The sequence below is a fragment of the Denticeps clupeoides genome, chromosome 18 (assembly GCF_900700375.1).
Source record: "Denticeps clupeoides chromosome 18, fDenClu1.1, whole genome shotgun sequence".
Taxonomy (NCBI): Eukaryota; Metazoa; Chordata; class Actinopteri; order Clupeiformes; family Denticipitidae; genus Denticeps; species Denticeps clupeoides.
The window spans coordinates 11,630,607-11,647,039 of NC_041724.1; the positions used below are offsets into that span (position 1 = coordinate 11,630,607).

A 16,433-nucleotide genomic window follows, 5' to 3' on the forward strand; every position below is an offset into this window, starting at 1 on the left:
TTTACAATATCAATTAGAGACTTGAACAAGTTCCGTACAGATGCTGCCTGAATTCCAGCGATTCCCTCAGAGATTTAAATTCTTGGTGTAGAATCTCGACCGTCGCCTAGCTTGCATCGAAGCAGGACAATCACTGGTCAATCGAGTCCAGGATGTCAGCCATGTTGTTCTGCCGTGAACCATGGGTTCTGCCGTTTTTGGCTGCTGAAGCTGAGCTTTGACTGTCAAAACTCCAGTTAATGTATTCATGAAGTGCTTCCAAATTCTCCTCGCTGTCTTCACTATTCATTCAAAAGTTTCTGCCAGGTCTCCGCATCTGATGTAACCTACAGCATTTCCGTTCTCAGAATGTGTAAAGATAATTGATGATTGTCTGTCCAAATAAATGTTTTGGTCCAGAGCCATTAAGACTGGCCCAAGTTTGGACTTACTGTTCATTATTGATTCATAATGTAATTATTTATATGTAATTTTTTTTGTTGAAATATAATTTAATAAACGGAGTCTGCCTCTGAATAGCATCCACTTCTGTGTCTTATTCCCTGCCACCATCACAGCTCAGCTGTCCTGCAGAGGGGGATCTTCATTCCCCCATTACAGATAGGGCAAATGTCAAGAGTCATTGGGAAGTGGTGCTGCATCAAAATGTTTTACACATCACTATTCCAGACTCAAAAATAAGACATCCTAGATCTGAATGAATGAAATATTCTTATTAAATACTTTGTTCTTTATACAGTTGAATGTGCTGACAACAAAATCACACAAAAATTATCAATGGAAATCAAATTAATCAACCCATTGAGGTCTGGATTTGGAGTCAAAATTAAATGGGAAAAAACACTACAGGCTGATTCAACTTTGATGTAAGGTTCTTAAAACAATTACAAATGATTGTTTCGATAGTGTGTGTGTCCTCCATGTTCCTGTATGATCCTACAACGCCTGGGCATGCTCCTGATGAGGTCCTCCCGAGGGATCTCCACCCAGGCCTGGACTAAAGCATCCACCAACTCCTGGACATGATGTCCCAAATGTGCTCAATTGGATTCAGGTCTGGGGAATGGGAGGGCCAGTCCATATCATCAATACCTTTGTAGTGCAGGAACTGCTGACCCACTACAGCCACATGAGGTCTAGCATTGTCTTGCATTAGGAGGAACCCAGGGCCAACTGCACCAGCATATTCTGGAGTCTAACGAATCTACCTCATGTCATCTACATACCTGGGGCAGTGGTGGCCTAGCGGTTAAGGAAGTTAGTGGTCCTGCTGCTGGGTTGTTCCCCTCCTACGGCCTCCTCCACGTCTCCTGAAGTACTTGCCTGGTAGCACCTTTATGCTCTGGACACTACGCTGAAAGATACAGCAAACCTTCTTGCCACAGCTCACATTGATGTGCCATCCTGGATGAGCTGCATTACCTGAGCGACTTGTGTGGGTTCTAGACTCCGTCTCCTGCTACCACTAGAGTAAAAGCACCACCAGCATTCAAAAGTGACCAAAGCATCAGCCAGAAAGTATAAGAACTAAGAAGTGGTCTGTGGTCACCCCCTACAGAACCACGCCTTTATTGGGGATGTCTTGCAAACTGCCTATAATTTCCACCTGTTGTACATTCCGTTTGCACAACAGCATGTGAAATTGAATTGATTGTGAATCAGTGTTGCTTCCTAAATGGACAGTTTGATTTCACAAAAGTTTGATTGACTTGGTGTTACATCGTGTTGTTTAAGTTTTCCCTTTATTTTTTGAGAAGTGTATTATTATTATTATTATTATATCAGGGGACTCACAGTGATAATATATCTGTTATGTTAAATAAGATAATGGCTGTTTATACATGAACTTTATTGTACATAAAGTTGCATCGTTTGTGACCATGTTTTTTGTCTAAACCCACATGCCTTAACAGTTTTCCTGTCCTTTCCAACAAAGCGTGACCACTTCATAACACCTGGGTAAACAGGTCCTGCCAGTACAAGAAAATGAGAAGTTGAAACACAAAACCTGACACCAAATGCTGTAGCTGGTATTATATTCACGCTGACCTGGCCTTTCTTCCCTGCTAACTGCTTCATTTTGTTCTAAACTTTACTTAGACTGCATAGAGTGCATCACGCTGGTCTGGCTGTATTGTGCAATCAATTTCAAGTATGCCAGCTATCTGGGGTCCTTTCTGTTGCCCTCACTCTGTGACTTTGAATGAATATGTGTCTGTGGGAACTTTTTCTGCCTCTCTCACTTGACTCTCTCCATCTTTGCTGATCAGAGGCTTGCTTAATTTCAGTAGCACTTACAAATAAGGCCTACAGACATATGAACAATGAATGAATAATTCATGTAATGACAGGCGCAACATTTGACCCACCTTTCATTCAAACAAGAAATAAAACATTCAGAAATGCTATGCAACTCGGCACCAGGTGCGGGAAATATGTATTTCATGACTGTTCTCTATTACGAAGCCAAAACCAGCATGCATGCATGGCATTCCTGCTCAGGCTGGTGCTGAGTGTTGAAAGTCTTTTTACCGGATGGCAGTTTGAGCTCTAAGTGCCAGTCAGATGTGTGACGCCCATGCCAGGAACAATAAACCGACACTAGGTGTTATGTTTCATAAAATGATGATGGAGGTGCATTGTTGTAGTAAAATGAGGTACGGATGCATTGCTTTTGTTTGTTTGTTAGTTAATGTCGGTTGTAATTCGCACGCTACACTAAGCCACGCTGCATAAATCATATTTCTGAAAGCCAGTTTACTCTACATTACATTTAGGTTTAAGGTTTTCTGGAGGGTTGTTTCACGCCTTCGTGAGGACGTGAGACAAGCAGGACTCAGCCACGCACGGCCAGGATATTTAGGACGGCTAGAAGGTAAAAGCTTCGGCCGAACCAGTTCAGACTGTCGCCACCCGAGGTCCATTTCTGGCATGGGCAGCGCCAGTACTCTGGCGCACCGCCGCCCGAGTGCCTGCCGGTGGACTCATGTTTATCGTCCACCCGGATCTGATCGGCAAAGTTCATGTCTCTGCGCTTGTCGGTGGAGAGGGTGAGAGAGAGGTCGTCCTGGTCCTGTGACGAAGGTGCGGGACAGTCCAGCCAGTCTGTGGCCAACGGCCGTGGGTACCCTGCCTCCGGGACGGAGCGTGGGTAGGGAAACTTCCAGTAGGAATTTCCTTTGAAGAGGTAGGTGGTGCCTGACAAGAACAAATTCACATTTAACCTATTTGACAACTATTGACCATCGTTTCGGCCGACACACACACCCCACTCACCATCATCCTCTGCGATGATTCCGTTCACCCCTCCTCTGATGAGCCTTATCCATGTCTCAGCCTCGCCCTGTCCTGCACCCTCTTCCTCGTCACCTTCGTCTCTAGCTTGTCCCCATACCACCCCCTCTGTGGGGTCCCAGAGCAACCCTTGCCCCTCATCGCTTACCCCTTGTGTGAGGTTGGACAGGGGCTGAGGGTACCCTTCCTGAAGAGAGAGCTCTCTGAACAACCAGACCTGGGAGCCTGTTCATAACATGAACAATTATAAGTAAATATTATAACGTGTGTGTGGCTAAATCAATATTAAATATTGCAACAAAGAAAACAACAGGTAAGCGATGAATAGCTGTACTAAGGCTGTAATGAATAATGTCTTCCTGTTTAAAATAGCTTAGAAAATAGCTCATGTGGTTTACATCTCATTGTTAGAAGGTCAATTGACCTGAAAATGCAAATGAAAGAATTTCCATGAGTGGAGTTTGAACTGTGCTTTTTCTACTTCCTGCTTGGCAACTGCCTCCCATATCTGAATGTGTAGAATTACAAAAGCAAAAAAATGCAGAAAACAGAATGACATGTAGTGACCTGAGCTGAACTGAGGGCCGCAGTCAAACCTATGGATGAACAGCAATGTTGTACCACCAGATGAAGCTTCTTTTTATTTTCATAGAGTTTGTCTGTTTAAAACAAACACCACCACTGACCAGCTTCAGCAAGCTGGTAGTAATGGCTTTGAAAGTGTTCATTTTCTTGTTCTAATTATAAGATCCTGGATATGCATGTGAGGTGTAAAGAGAAAAAGAAAATGAAGTGATAGACTGCGGCACAGCACATGGTGACACAATGAAATGTGTCCTCTGCTTTTTAACCATCACCCTTGGCAACCTTCTGATTATGGGGCCGCTGCCTTAACCGCTAGGCCACCACTTAATACTAGAACGTATTTCAGCTTTTCAGTATTATTCATTAGTAATTTAGCAGGATTAGCTTTAAATATTTCCATTTTTTTTGCTTATAGCGAGGATAAGGAGAGTGTCTCACCGCCTATGAAGAGAATGGCATGGTCTGAGTGTCTCTCCACAACAGCACTGAGGGAGGTGAGGGTGGGAGGAAGTCCCCCCCAGAGTCGTCTCACAGATACGGGCCTTCCAGACACCAGACCCCCCCTACTCACCCGCCACATATTCAGACCTATAGAGGGAGAACTGGCTTGTAGGTGGTGAAACGTTAAGAAAGAGACGGCAGTGCTTCTTTCAGCCACAGCGAGGCACTGATGCACACAGAGTCAACACACATGATCAATAAATGTTTTACCTTTGAAGAAAAATGTTTCTCCGCGTATCTTTGTGACCGCATCAAAACTTGTGTTACAGCGGTCAATGGCATGGCTGCGACTGTGTGTAAGATTACAAGAGAGGAAAATATATTCTAAAACAAATGTACTAACCAAATGTACTAACCCATCATTTATTTCCAATATAGTGATTATATACACCACCAGTCAAAAGTTTGGACACACCTACCCATTTATGGGTCTTGCAGTTTTTACAAACAAAATTGCAGACATGGATCTATGAAATAGAGGTTAACAAAAAACAGCTGACTCTGAAAACGTACTTCACTTACTCCTGATACAACAAATACTAAATATGTTTCTTGCATTGGATTCTTCAAAAAGGCTCCATAACCGACACAGAGTAGGTGCGTCCAACTCTTGACTGGTACTGTATATCATATAATTTAAAATATGGTAATACAATATGGGGGTTGTTTATTACCTGTGCCAGAGTCTGTTTGTGTGTCTATACTTGTGAATGTGTGTATACATGAGCTCTTGTCCATTTTGGTCTTGCAGATCCTTTCCAGGGCTGTCAGTCCCCACAATCTGAGTTCTTTTGCCTGAAAATGCAAACGCAGGGCATTGACTCACCAGCTGAGAGGAAACACACACTTCCACATGTTCGCACTGACCGTAGAGGGCTGTAATCCACTCCAGGTCCTGAGGCCCCAGACTAAAGTGTAGTGGGTCTCCCAGGGGTCCCTGATAGTACGGCCTCATCACTGAGTGGCGAGCTGACGAGTGGGACAGACCTAGGGCGTGGCCGAGCTCGTGCACCAGCACTGTGAACAGGTCTGTGCCCTCGGACGCTAAACACACACATTTCTAGTCAGTGTCAGGAATGTGTGTGTGTGTTCATGTGCACGGTTTTGAAGGTCCTACCTGGCTGTCTGAAAGCCCACTCCTCTTCAGCATCCAGGTGGACACCACCCGCCCTGTCCGGGTCTGACGGATAGAAGGCATGGCCGACGGCACCTCCTGCTCCATCGAAAGGGTAGCTATCACCATGAGGACCACGAAGGAAGTCCACCTGTAGGTCTGCTCCCTGTGGACTGCCCACCTGTGTGATATAAAATGTGGGAAAATATGTTTCATTGGACTTCTAGGACTCCTGTATTAGTTGATGAGGACACCAATATATCCCAATTCGGTCAACTGACTGCATGTTCCAAAATACTGAGCTCTGTCAAGGGATGAACATCTGCAAGTCGAATCAGAATCAGAAAACTTTATTAATCCCAAGGGAAACTGTTATGATTGCACAGAATGTGAAAGGACTCAACAAAAATATATAAAAAGTATAAAAATTGTACAAATTCAATACATTAATTGTATATTGCTTTAGTGTGCAGGAAAATACGTTTAAAATCATGATATCACAGATCATATTTCAAATGTTATTAATGCACACAGGACCAAAATGTCATTGTGCATCATTTCAGCACACTGACAGATAAAAGCTAAAGGAAGGCAGGTAAAAGCTAAAGGAAGGACCTACATTTTACATTTACAGCATTTATCAGATGCCCTTATCCAGAGCGGCTTACAATCAGTAGTTACAGGGACAGTCCCCACTGGAGCAATTTTGGGTTAAGTGTCTTGCTCAGGGACACAATGGTAGTAAGTGGGAATTGAACCTGGGTCTTCTGGTTGTGATCATGGTCCCGTGGCCATGGGGAAACCCTTCATGCCATTGAGCTTCATACTAAACGTGTGCCTCTGTTTAAGTAAACCGCAGCAAAATGGGTATTAGACTAAACAGTATTCTACAATCTGCCACTGGTCCTAAGATGGTGAGTTCCTCTCCAACGACAGACCCTGCTTCATCAGTTCAATTCTTTAAGTCAGTGTTTTTTTATGGAGCAGAGGGGATGAAACAAGACTTCAGTGGATTGTAACGACTGCCCAGATTATAGGTTGCCCCCTACCCTGTGTACTGCACAGTTCACGCTGTCTCAGAAAAAGGGGAAGCACCTTAAAAGACCCATCACACCCCAGCCATGATATATTTCACATGCTGCCATCAGATAAAATGTTGGTAGATTGTGTGCAACAGGGTTTTATGTTGTTTTATGCAATATTGAATCCTAAAGTATTTATTATTTTATTCTCTGACGAGTAAGGATTGCAGTTTTTTTTACACCATCTTTTCTGGGTATTTCACTTCAACATGATGCATGAGAATTAACTTACCTCATGGAATTCAAGTGGAGTTGGCTCCGCCCACACCTTGAGTGCATAGTACACCAGTGAACGGACTGTTTCCCGTGATAGTGATGAAGACGTGGGGTACGAGTGCAGCCTAAAAACAAAAGCATTGTGGAAAAAGACATTTTTCTAGTAATCTATGTGCAATTCTTAAATTTGGAACAGACCAAAAATAGAGAGAATCATTGTATGATTATGAATGTTGAATGTATTGTTAATAAATGTAATAGAATGAAGTACCTCCAGTTGATGTTTCTACGTGCCCAGGTAGTGGCCGCCCTTTTCATCCTGTTATGTAGCCGTGATTTCTGATTGGCTGGTCGGTCCTCATCAGGCAGAGAGCAGCGTGGGGTCTGCATCAGTTGCAGAGTTTCCTCATCTGAGAACACCACAAAAATAAAGGAGAAATATGACCAAACTGAGCAGGCGTAAAAATGAAATACTTTCAAGTGCTGTTTCTCTCGTCACCCGCAATTCCCGTCTCCACCAGACCAGCGAACTTCTGCATGGCCTTCACAGCCTGAGTCACAGCAGACCAGGTCTGCAGCTGACCAGTGGAGGCATCTGATGGGGGGAGGTAACCGTACCTCGCGAGCCATTCCTGTAAATACATTCATAAACAGGCTCTCTGAAAAGAATGAGCAGACTAGATAGAGATAGATAGATCTGCATTGATGCCAGTGTTGAAAGCAAATTAAAAGCACTCTTTTATGTAGGTAAAAACATTTTTTAATGTTCGAGTTTCAATATTGCCTCGGATTGCTGCAAAAATGTTGATCATATAGTAACCTTCCTGACAATGAACCAATGCTGAATCAAGACCTTTTGATTCCAGAGTGTCACAGTACACGGGGATCCAAAATCGCTTGTCAGCGCCCTTCGGCTTCTCCCGTTAGGAGTCGGCATGGTAGATCAACCGCCCAACTAGTCTGGCTAAAGATTTTTAATTTTTTCCAAAATTAAAATAAAATCACCGTCCGCTTTAGTTTTTTTCCCCCTAACCTTGTTTGGACCCTGGTAACACTAGACAGACAGACGTGCGTGCTACTGAACCTCTGTGGCTCTCACCACCAGTTGGACGCTCTCATCTTCTGTTGGAGCGGGTGGTGGAGACCCGCTGCTGTAGGTCATCAGGGGTGGTAATGTGTCATCGGTGGCACTGACCCACACAGGGTGCTTGTGATTCCATACGCAGAGTACAACAATGCTCCAAAAAAGAGACTTCATGCCTCCTACATAATCCTTGTGTCAGGCCGCAGTTCCGAGATTCTGGCATGAAAGCAGGGTCAACACCACTACTGTCACCTGTTCCGGAAATGAAGAAACATATATTATCCAGTATACAGTACTCTTTTTTTTTTAAATGCTGTACACATTTACTTACTTGTGTCTGTGTTTATGTGCACACGAAAGAGCTGAGGCAATTAGGATAAGAGGTGTGATGTGTGTGTGTGTGTGTTTGTATTCATTTATGTGCATGAGCCATATCAAAGAGAAAGCATCAGGATTAGCATAAAAGGAGATGGCGGTGACATTGAATTTAATTTTACCGGGAAGCAGGTGGAAGGGGCGGGGTGGCTGACAGGACGGTCTAAGGGGTTTAATTAAATTACCGAGTCTTCATTTTAAGAATGGGGAGACCGGCCGGGAAGAGAGGGGAGTTGAGAGAGGGATGAGGGATGACAAAGGAATAGACCTACAGGGCCGATGCTATAGGCATTGTAATAGGACTTTCTTCGTTAATCATTAACACAATGTAAAACACTTCTGCAGAAAAATGCAGACACAAGATACCCCTCCAGGCTAGCTAACCCAAGAAAATGTGCACCATTTCCATTTTATTTTACTTTATAACAGCATTTTACTCATGCAGTTACTACAGTAAACTAATAAATTCTATGTAATATATAACAAAAGGTGCACAAGCTTAAATTAACAAGGGAATGAATGTCTCCTACATTATCTAGCATCTGTTTGCACTGTTTTTGAATAGTTTAAAGTTTATGCTGGTGATAACTATATACTAATTTATAATATATATATATTTGTTTGATAATGGCATGACCGGGTCACAAAAGTAATGAATATGTTTTTTAATGGCTACTGCCTAATGGCAGTAACTATGAGCCAATGCCCATCTGCTGAAATAATTAACAGATCAGGGCTGTACAGACATGCACAGCTTTATATTATTATATTTGTGTGGGCTAGACATCATGTGATGTGTGTTCATCCTATCACTGACTACAACGCCCAACCTTACACTGAACCAATTCATACAAATAAGTTTAAAATGAAGAAATAAAAAATAAACACACATTTATTTAGAAAGTAAATCTTGTAAAAGGTCTAAAGATAAAAACAACTACAACATACATATAAACAGTTCAACTCATACAGTACACACATGATGTAAAAAGGCATCCTGCACTGCACTAAATACTTTTTACCCACACCGCACACAGCATTAAGTACATCTGTGTATTTTAAAGGTAGGACAGAGCGTAGAATGCACTTACCCTCCTCTTTCCACTTTCCTGATCCATCTACTGATTTCTCCCCACTCTCACTCTCTCTCTCTCTCTCTCACTCTCTCTCTCTCTCTCCGCGAACAGATGTGTCCCTTACTCATATCTCCCTCCCCTCTGGCCCCCCTTCTCCCCACTGCTCGATCCCTATGATCTTACAATGGTCCCTTCACTAACCACAGCGTTGCACACACACACACACACACACACACACACACACACACACACACACACACACACACACACACCAACTTAACAAGACTAAGGACATATTATTGCTGAAAATCCTCTTCTTGGTCATTAAGAAGATTTAAGATATCCTCCAAGTAGCCTCATGCACAAAGCATTCTTCGATCAGCTGGCAATTTTGTTCTGTTGTCTGCGTCCAGGTAAACAATCTTAGAGAAAACAAAGATGATCGTGCTACAGTAGATCAGATCGGCAAATTGCAGCATGTAAACTGGAACAATGTATCTCCTAATGTGCAACTAAACCCTCCAATGGCAGGGATTAGTGAGAGATTGAGAGAATGTTGGAGGGGGGGTGCACTTTTAACAGAATCCTCTTAACAAAAGGATTTAGCAATTTAGAGAGGAAGATTTGACAGTGCATCTTTCTGCAAGTTGCTTGTCTGTCAAATGACTGAGACGGTTTTCTTTGTTCGTTGGCAGCGTGAGATCTAACCCACTAACTTCATTACTCAACACACAAACCAGTCAAGGACATGCTGGTGCAGCATATCAACAGAAACGTATAAGGATGAAGAATAAGTGCACTAGCACCTGTTGAAACTCTAAACTGAATATTTGTATGAGAAAGAGCACGAGAAAAGCAAAATTCCAGATGTGCGTATGTTTTCTGGTACAGCAGTGTAGGCTAATGTCCCATGAGATGCAGCATATCGAAAAAACACACTCACGGCCACGATGTATTTTTTTTAACCATTAAATGATAAGAGAGACAAAAGTGTCATAAGTACTATGACATCTGTTTATTTCATTGGAATGTGACTATACCCCTAATTCGCTAATTAACCAATCAGCCTCCTCAAATTTTAAAGGGACTTTCCAAAACTTTCCTCCCATAAGAGAGCCTGTGACTAACATAGAGGAGCATTACCGCCCATGTTGTCTTGACAACAGGTCTCACCCACATGAATGTTGTGGCTGGCCAGGGTCAGAGGTCACAGCTTGGGGGAGAGAGTGGGACGGGTGACATATAAGCCGCATTTTGAACCCACCAAGCAAGGAGGAAACGGATGTGTGAATAGAGTTGTGTGTCTCCTGGAGAATAGGCTTACTGCACTTTCGCATCTCCCTGGCAACTATGATCCGGTTTTTAGGAACTTGGAAATATATTGAGACCTTTGTTGGTGTACCATGCTGGCCACCTCACAATAGGCCTCCTTTACAACAGGGGTCTCACCCACAGTATTTTCGCATTCTGTCATATGCATCGGTAGTCATTACAGATCACGTTTTCCAAAAAGACACTGAGACCTTTATTAGAGAACGAGAAAGATTTTCTGTCTTTGGGGGATTCTAGTCGCCCAATCCTGAGATCACCAGAATTCCACCACCAATTTACTTCACAGTTGGGATAGTGATCTCAGAGGGTTAAGTTCAATTCTGTTTGGTGTTGCGCTTATTAGACCACTGCGTCTCTGACATGCCTTTGGGCCAACCCAAGCTGTGAAGTGATCTCCCTTCTCTTCTTGGCACCTTTACAAGACAGATTTATGAGGCGACTGTGCTATTGTTGTCAGTCTTTCACATCTCTAGAGCTGCCTTTGGCCCCTTGATCTTTATTAATGTGGCTTTTCTTGCTCAGACACTGTTTTGGAGGCCAGGAAGTTATTCATTGACATTTCAATGATACTTATCTCTAATATCACATATTCAAAACAGAGGCTTACACACTAAATAAAGGTGGATTTGGTCATTGTAGATTACTACAATAATATGGTGAACTTGGTAATTGTGGATTTAATTCAAGAGTGCAAACCTTCATATATGCAAATATATTGTTTTTTGATGATAATGCATGCTAATCACATTACAAAAACAAATGTCACTTTTTGCACTACTCTAACCCGTCTTGGTGGCTTTTTGGAGACGAGGAGAGGCTTCTCACCGCCCTCCAGGAAAAGTGGAGATGCCGGGGATTGAACCCGGGGCCTCATACATGCAAAGCATGCGCTCTACCACTGAGCTACATCCCCGTCCACGTTCCGTCGCTGCCAGAACTGTCTCTTTATTTACTAAAGTCACGCACTTTAGTAAATTTAGGAAAAAGTCACGCACGATCCAAGCGACGCCCTGTCTTCGTTAATTGATTTATGCGTAAATGCGCGAATAGTTTAAAGTTTTTATTTTATTTTATGAGTCCTCACTGAAACGTTTTCGCCGTGTACTTGAGCATTGGCTGTAATTAGCTGTGAAACGCTGCCGCCACTGTCAGTGATGCAGTGTAAGTTCTTGTGTTAAGTTATAGGAGTCAGATATGTACACAATTTACGTTCTAATGCGACAGTATTGTTGTTATAATAACCAACGCTGAATTGCATATTTTTGGACGTGGAACACATGGCACAGTGTCGTGTTGCAGTCGGGACGCCAGTGTTGGTTACACGAGAGAATGCGACGCTTCTTCCTCGCATGTGCATCGTGTCCGATATTACTTCCATTAACGTCGAGTAAATAAACGGATCGACGAAAGACGCGTTTATGTCAATTTATGTTTTAGTTTATTCACATTCGATTAAAAGAAAATGCAAACTACTTAGACCAAAGTATGTTGTACTCTTTGCCGCCATCTCCAGGGTTCCGGCGTCACTGCAAGGTTGAGCCAGAATGATGTCAATCATGATCTGAAGTCTATAAATCTCTAAATTGATCACTTCATTGATTGTAACATGGAAGCACGTTGTAAGTCGCTCTGGATAAGGGCGTCTGCCAAATGCCTTAAATGGTAATGTAAAACCGTCTAGTGTTCTGAAGCTTTACTGGTAGACTTGCAATTTATTTGCTGCTCAGGGGGCAAGACCAGTGTTTCCCGGAGGCAGAGTAAATTTATCTATTATATAATCAAGTTAACATTTGATTAAATAATGCATAATCAGGCACTGGGAAGAAGTAGCGCTGTGTTGGATACGTGGCACTAGGTGGCACTAGTCTTGTAGAGGAACAAATCTCAAGCACTTTGTCACATCCAGGAGAAACATAATTTTGTAAAAAATAAAACATGACCACAAATAAATTGCATGACACCTACTTAGCTACACACATATGCATAAATATCACATGGCAAACAAGACACAAAATATTTAATGCAGGATGTCTGGCCAAATGTGCACCCGAAAACACTCCGTCCCAACAATATGTAGTTTTTTTCAGCTCTCTGTTTTTTTTTTAATGAATTGGAATAGTCATCTTCATTTTCCCTTACACTTAACCCTCACTGCAGTTTTAATGTACAGTGTTCAGAGCGACACAATTTTGAGTCAGTCTGCCGGAGATGCTGCTTTACAGTAATGACTGTACAAAACCCTCCATACGTTTTTACAGGAAGGCTCATGAAAAAGGTCATGACCTCTATTTTGGTACTATGAATCAACCTGCTTCCTTGCTTGTTCTCTTTTTCTCTTTACTTGTTCTTTTTAAAGCCTACAGCACAATGTTGCTGAATGTTGGTAAGTAGCGATGACGTCTGGATACAGATTGTGGTTGAAATACAAAATGAAGCAGAATAATGCATCAGTGGCAAAGCTGCTTTAGGACCTGCCTGTCAGCCACTCCTGATGATACATTAGGTTTTAGGTTGTATTTCTTCATTTTGGTGATGATTATATTACAAAATGACAGCTTTCTGGAGCTGCTCATTTGCTAAGTATGTGACTGTGCCAGTTTGTTTATCTGTAATTCAATGTAATGGTGAAGTGAAGTGAAGGGGAAGTGATTGTCATTGTGAAACACAATGGTGTGTGGGGACGGTGCTTTGCTCAGTGGCACCTTGGCGGTATTTCCGATTACGGGTTCACTTCCTTACCCGCTAGGCCACCACTGCCCCACCAGTAGCTGTGGTGCAAACATTAATAAAGACCTTAATAAAGACATGAGTTGAAAGTTGAATGAATTTTAAAGCGTCACTTCAAAACATAACAGTTGCTGGTTGTGAAGTCTAATTTACTAGATGTAGAAACTTGCCTGAAATTTTTATATAATAACATATAAACATAATAACATAAAGAACATTATGTTATTTGACCACTATATCATCATGGACTTTCACACAAAAGCTATTAGAACCATGCTGAAACAATGCCAGATGATGAATCTCTTCAACTTCATTCAACTTAATTTCATCATCTAGAAACTAAATACACTCTAGAAACATCTAGAATTGTTTCTTGTGGGCAGTGGTGGCCTAGCGGTTAAGTAATCAGAAGGTTTCCGGTTCTAATTCTGTTCTGCCAAGGTGCCACTGAGGTGCCACTGAGCAAAGCACCGTCCCCACACACTGCTCCCTGGGCATCTGTCATGGCTGCCCACTGCTCACCAATTTACACACACATGAATTTTTAGACTGAAGCGTCTCTTCATCATGCTGGTTTTCCGGTCAGTCAGTCCGGAAAACTGCAAAAAGTAATTGTGTCCCCAAGTGGAGTCGCAAAAACCATCAAGCGCTTCAACGAAACTGGCCCACATGAGGACCGACCCAGGAAAGGAAGACCAAGAGTAACCCCTGCTTCTGAAGACAAGTTCATCTGAGTCACCAGCCTCAGAAATCGCAAGTTATCAGCAGCTAAGATGAGAGACCAGATAAATGACACAGAGAGTTTTGGCAGCAGACCCATCTCTTGATGGTAGTAGCCTAGTGGGTAACACACTCGCCTATGAACCAGAAGACCCGGGTTCGAATCCCACTTACTACCACTGTGTCCCTGAGCAAGACACTTAACCCTAAATTGCTCCAGGGGGGGACTGTCCCTGTAACTACTGGTTGTAAGTCGCTCTGGATAAGGGCGTCTGATAAATGCTGTAAATGTAAATGATGAACCATATTCATTTATGCAGGGTGGTAGTAGCCTAGTGGGTAACACACTCGCCTATGAACCAGAAGACCCGGGTTCGAATCCCACTTACTACCACTGTGTCCCTGAGCAAGACACTTAACCCTAAATTGCTCCAGGGGGGGACTGTCCCTGTAACTACTGGTTGTAAGTCGCTCTGGATAAGGGCGTCTGATAAATGCTGTAAATGTAAATGATGAACCATATTCATTTATGCAGGGTGGTAGTAGCCTAGTGGGTAACACACTCGCCTATGAACCAGAAGACCCGGGTTCGAATCCCACTTACTACCATTGTGTCCCTGAGCAAGACACTTAACCCTAAATTGCTCCAGGGAGACTGTCCCTGTAATACTGATTGTAAGTCGCTCTGGATAAGGGCGTCTGATAAATGCCGTAAATGTAAATGTAAATGAAACGCTGCACGAATCAGGCCTTCACGGTCAAATAGCTGCCCGGAAACCACTGCTAAGGAGAGGCAATCAGCAGAAGAGATTTTGGACTTGGTCTGATGAGTCGTAACTACTTTAACTCCACATGTGTTCATTCATAGTTTTGGTGCCTTCAGTGAGAATCTACCAACGTAAATGGTCATGAAAATAAAAAAAACACACTGAATGAGAAGGTGTGTTCAAACTTTTGGCCTGTACTGTGTGTATGTATATAACATAACAAAGCATCAGAAAATTACAAAACTTTCTGTGGACGTGTTGCTCCACTCAGTTGACAGTGGAAGTTGCATCCACTCTCCATACTGCTGATTCAATTGTAATAAAACATACACATTAATAAAAACTGTGGTTTCATTCATGTGGCATTCTTCATGTCTAAACTTAATTTACCACACATATTGAACCAATAAGGCCTTCACTACCTGTTCTGTAACAGTGAAGCAACCAGAATGGATGCATAGTCATATTCACAAACTGTAAATGCTCAAATTGGCCAACAGAGTAGATCTGAGAAAAAAAGCAAAAAGGGGTATATGCCACTAGGTGGCATCAGTACTAAAACCCAGTACTTCTGACCATGCAATTAACTTCCTGTTTTACTTCTGGAATTAGCTGTGAAATTCACAACTTCCTAAAATATATATGCATACACAAATAAATAAAGCATCAAGACAAGTTATGAACATTTACATAGCATGTATGCATCAGATCAAGACAAGACACTCCACCTGAAGCCTACATTTTACAATCTCTTCATGTTTTCAGTGTCTCCATCTGCTGGAGAATTGTACTCTGATGTACAGGAAGTATTATTCTAACACATAAAGAAAACAGAATAAAGCAAACTAATCTAACAGACAGAATCAGAGGACGAGCAGGTAAATATGTGACTAAATATGTGAAGAGAAAAATCAGATAAAAAAATAAAAAGGTAAAGTAGAGGGGTGAAAAGTAATAGGAAAATTCAGGTAGTGTAACATAGTCATGTTGTGATGCTTTGCGTTATGTTTTCATATTTCTTCATTTAACTGAAAACACAACTGTTTATGATAGTGAACACTGTCCTGTACGTGAAGTGCATACTGGCCTGCTGTCATGACTGAGGGTCTGGGTGTTAAAGGCAGTGTGAATTGTGGTTACGCTGCAAATTTTCCACTGCGGGCTTCTATTTATCGGCACTGACACCTTTTCACAAACAACACATTGCTGATCTTGAAACTTTGGCCTGAGCTGTGGTTTCATTGTGTTCCACACAATGAGACATACAGTCTCATGATGTATGATAAAGGTTCCTATTTATCACATTATTGTGAACATGAATCTGAAATTTGATATAGTTTTTTGTTAATAGTGTTCCTATATTTTTAAAGCTATACACACACATACAGACACACAAACAAACTTTAAACACATGTATTATGCTGACTATCTGTACAATAAATATATTTAAATGATGCCAAGCATGTGCAACCAATCTTTTATTTTATTTTTTAGTTATTTCTAATAAAATCTTAATCTTTACTGAACTGATTAACCTTACCACATTACACTGCATAAAGT

At 42.1% G+C, this 16,433-nt stretch overlaps 1 protein-coding gene and 1 non-coding gene across 2 annotated transcripts; both read right to left on the reverse strand.

The window, feature by feature from the left end:
- Window positions 1-1,733: 1,733 nt before the first annotated feature.
- Window positions 1,734-9,401, reverse strand: mmp17b (matrix metallopeptidase 17b). Its single transcript, XM_028960526.1, has 12 exons — window positions 9,343-9,401; window positions 7,892-8,128; window positions 7,292-7,424; window positions 7,064-7,202; window positions 6,809-6,917; window positions 5,498-5,675; window positions 5,248-5,424; window positions 5,055-5,175; window positions 4,591-4,670; window positions 4,318-4,467; window positions 3,277-3,519; window positions 1,734-3,198 (listed from the first exon to the last, which is right to left on the reverse strand). Exons 2-12 carry the CDS (start codon window positions 8,048-8,050, stop codon window positions 2,837-2,839), a joined length of 1,851 nt encoding a protein of 616 aa, XP_028816359.1. The 5' UTR covers window positions 8,051-8,128; window positions 9,343-9,401; the 3' UTR covers window positions 1,734-2,836.
- A 2,099-nt stretch (window positions 9,402-11,500) lies between these two features.
- Window positions 11,501-11,572, reverse strand: trnaa-ugc (transfer RNA alanine (anticodon UGC)). The gene has a single exon. It is a non-coding gene; the product is annotated as a tRNA-Ala (tRNA).
- Between the last annotated feature and the right edge of the window lie 4,861 nt (window positions 11,573-16,433).

What these genes read in the sequence shown, in the direction of transcription:
- mmp17b (XM_028960526.1), bottom strand. Translation starts at nt 8,050, where the DNA reads ATGAAGTCTCTTTTTTGGAGCATTGTTGTACTCTGCGTATGGAATCAC. An exon ending in ATGAGAGCGTCCAACTGGTG is followed by an intron (nt 7,425 to 7,891) that starts GTGAGAGCCACA and finishes ATGTATTTACAG; the next exon opens with GAATGGCTCGCGAGGTACGG. An exon ending in GTGGATTACAGCCCTCTACG is followed by an intron (nt 5,176 to 5,247) that starts GTCAGTGCGAAC and finishes TTGCATTTTCAG; the next exon opens with GCAAAAGAACTCAGATTGTG.